The following is a 3,482-nucleotide window of genomic DNA, read 5'->3' as shown; positions in this document are numbered from 1 at the left end:
TTATGTTATGACTTGAATCACTGTGGGAGGTAAACTACCATACTGTTGACAGTAATAGTTAGCCACATCTTCAGGCTGCAGGCTGCTGATCTTGAGAGTAAACTGTGTGCCAGATCCAGTGCCACTGAATCTTGATGGAACCCCTTCTGCCAAGCTGTTTGCATAATAGATCAGGAGCTTAGGAGGGCTCCCTGTTTTCTGCTGGTACCATGCTAACAAGGTACCAATGTTCTGACTGGCCTGGCATGTGATGGTGACACTGTCTCCCAGAGATGCAGACAGGGAGGCAGGAGACTGGGTCATCTGAATGTCACATTTGGCACCTGAGATGGAAAAATTGAAAACAAATTCACAATTAATTCTTTTATAAGAGAACTTTTCTGGACACCAGACAACACTGACCACACTCAGCTGAACGATTTTCATTTTCTAATGTCTTCCTTACCTGCAAGCCAGAGCAACAGCAAGCCCAGGAGCTGATTGTGGGCCTTCATGTCTGTGCTGTGTCCTGTGTGTGTGAGGCTGACTCCAGCACAAGGTGTGACCTGATTATGAACAATTCCTCAGGGTAGGACTGTGATCTGGGTATATGCAAATCAGCAAGGGCTGGACACAGACACAGGATTGGTCAAGTAACTCAGCATAGGCCTGTGGTACTCCTTTTGAACAACAGTGAACATGATCTCACTATGAGTTGCAGCAACTAGAAACATTTTTTTGTCCCTAGAGTTGCAATGATAGGCAGTCCAAAGGTGGGTGGGGTTGACAGGTTAGAAATGTATTATTGCCTCCTACTGCAGCAAGTATTGTTAAAACTAAGACAGGGTTGCCTCTTTGTAAATGCATCCTAGACAAATGTAGATGATGATAGGTGGCAAATTGCAATGCACTCAGAAAAAAAGCTAATACGCCAATACTTACGTGATTTCTGCCTGAGGATGAATAGAAACAGTATGAAGAATTATGTGCAGAATACATATTTACACAGTTCAATTTAGCTATTAAGAAGTAAAAGAAACTATTGTGCTGGGAAATAGATTGTTATATTTATTTCCTAATATAAAAAAAGAACCTTGGGTTAGAGACTCAACATTGCAAGAACTTGGCCTGGTGCTGCACTCTTGCAGTCTCAGTCCATTGGAGTGGGGAACAGGGGTGCTAGAAGTTCAAAGTCATCTTTTCCTATACTTCTAAGGCCAGCTAGAGGAGAACAAGAATTTAACAGGAAAAGAAAATCTAATTTTGAAACAAGCTCTGAAGTATTGACAACAAAGTAAAAGTTAGTAGGGTAGATAGCTTAATAGTTAACTACACAAGCATTCAATGCACATTTAAGTTAGATCAGATTAAGTCATATAGATTGGAAATAATATTAGCCAAAATAGTCAATATAGCTATTCATTTTAATATCCTATTATACTAATATTTGGCAATATTGTGGCAAGACTATTCAATATAAAGCAATTCTATAGTTCTATAACAAATTGTATGCAGTTTATTGAAGCTTAGAAGTAAATAAAATACATTGATGGGTTTTCTCAGTGGTCCCCTGTATCCTGGTTATTGCTGCTGTTACAGCTCTTATAACTCAGAGTCAAGGAAAAATGCTGGCAGCCAATCCACAATGCATAAGAAGTAAACATTTAACATCTGAAAGAAGGATTATATTGAATACGCAATGCTTTAGATTAAAAATTTTAAAGATAATCCATTTGAGTCATTGTATTTAGGACCATAGTTGGGGGATTCTTTCTGTGTATATGTGCATCTACAATCTCTTAAATTTAAAGCCGGCATTATATACAGTGTTCTCAAACTATACTTTATGCAGTAGAATGAAGACACTTTGTCACAATTTGAGAGTTACATCTTTCTTATATTAGTGCTTGTTTAATAGGCACACCCATTTCTACAGGGCTTCATAGTCTGCTAATATTCAGAAAGATATAATTATTAATATTTCTCACCTCATGAGGAGATGATAGAGAATTCTGATTTCAATGTTTACTTCTCCCCACTGGAGACCAAGACGATCTCTAAATAAAGAACTGTTCTGGGGGTAGAATGTTGTTTGCTCCCAAATTGGAAACAGTTATGAAAATATGAGTCCTACAGTACTGTATTTTTCTCAAAATCCCAATGACTTTCTCTACAGAGTCAGTACCCAGCCCTCACATATTCTTCTACACAGGGTGGCAAAAAGATGTGGCCTCTGGTTTTCTTCACCCAGTATATCCACTTACACATTTTTTCCAGTTCTTTACCAGAAGAGGGGGCTTAAGGCCTTCAGCTGAAACTTAGCCCTCCTTCTATTGCTGAAATATTTGGAGATTTTTTTTGCCATATATCAGTCAAAATCTCCACCATATGGTATCTTCTCAGCTGTTTCCTGAGAAGGTAAAAAAGATTTTTGTTCTTCTCTGTAGAACTGTGAGAATAGGACAGTTATAAATGGCAGCATCTCCAGCTTCCATGGCTACTGATTGTGAAATTGGGAAAGATCCCAGACCCACTGCCACTGAAGTGAGCTGGTACTCCAAAAACTAGATTGGATATTCTATCAATCAGCGAACTCCTGGTTTCTGGTGGTACCAGTGGAAGTAATTGGAGCTTATACTTGAGCTGGCACTACAGGTGATGGAGACATTCTCCCTTGTGATATAGTCATGGATACTGAAGACTGGATGAGAATATTTCACAATCTGATACTATGGAGAGAATGATGGAGATATATAGACATTAGTAGAAAGCAGGATTTCAGAATAGCTTCATTTTACACAGTATGCAAAGAAGGGAAAGATGACAACAAAGAAAGCAGAGGAGTGAAAGGATAAAAGTGAGGAAAAGAAGAAGAAATAAAAAAAGGAAGGAAGGAAGAAAGGAAGGAAAAGTTTTGCTTTTAAACTAAAATTTCCATAAGGAAAAGTATGATTTGTTTCAATTGGAGCCTCCTTTCTTTCTGATCCACTATACCAATTAGCAATTAAATTGATAGCTTGCAACCAGTGAACCCATCTTGGTGTCTGGTCTTTGTTTCTGACTACAAAATTGTCTATTCTAAGTTAATTCTCTTAACAGCAACTCTGAGCTTTCTGTGCTCTGAGGAGTAAATCTGTAAACAGCAGTGTGTTCAGCCAGGATGTTCTTGACTCACAAACACAAGTGTGCTTTCACATATTTGTAGTATTTAAGTTGGTAAGGACAAAAGTGGTCAGCATTTTCTTTATTTTGCTTTGATTTTAGCTACAATATCCCACACACCTGGTCAAAATTTTTCTTTACATGTTTTCTCCTAGCTAGCATTAATTTGTTCAGTCTAGCATGACAAGTTCTCCTTTTCGGTGTGTGAGACTTGCTTTTTTCTATGAAAAACTCAGCTGAGGATGACTCCAATGTATCTTGAAAATATTATTCCCATATCTGACTCCTCATTTATCTGGCAGATGCTCAACTATGACTTTCTTCATCCATCCCAGTCTAAT

The 3,482-nt window shown here is 38.2% G+C and overlaps 1 gene segment (V, D, J or C); it reads right to left on the bottom strand.

Moving 5' to 3' along the window:
* LOC126495760 (immunoglobulin kappa variable 1D-33-like) lies at window positions 1-617 on the bottom strand. The segment is given in 2 exon segments: window positions 1-323; window positions 446-617. Coding segments are annotated over 2 exon segments (372 nt in total).
* Window positions 618-3,482: the final 2,865 nt, after the last annotated feature.

Source organism: Alexandromys fortis, unplaced genomic scaffold (assembly GCF_014885135.2).
Source record: "Alexandromys fortis isolate MF-2015 unplaced genomic scaffold, M_Fortis_MF-2015_v1.1 scaffold_604, whole genome shotgun sequence".
In the NCBI taxonomy this organism is placed as follows: Eukaryota; Metazoa; Chordata; class Mammalia; order Rodentia; family Cricetidae; genus Alexandromys; species Alexandromys fortis.
This window is presented reverse-complemented; position numbering and strand designations above follow the sequence as displayed.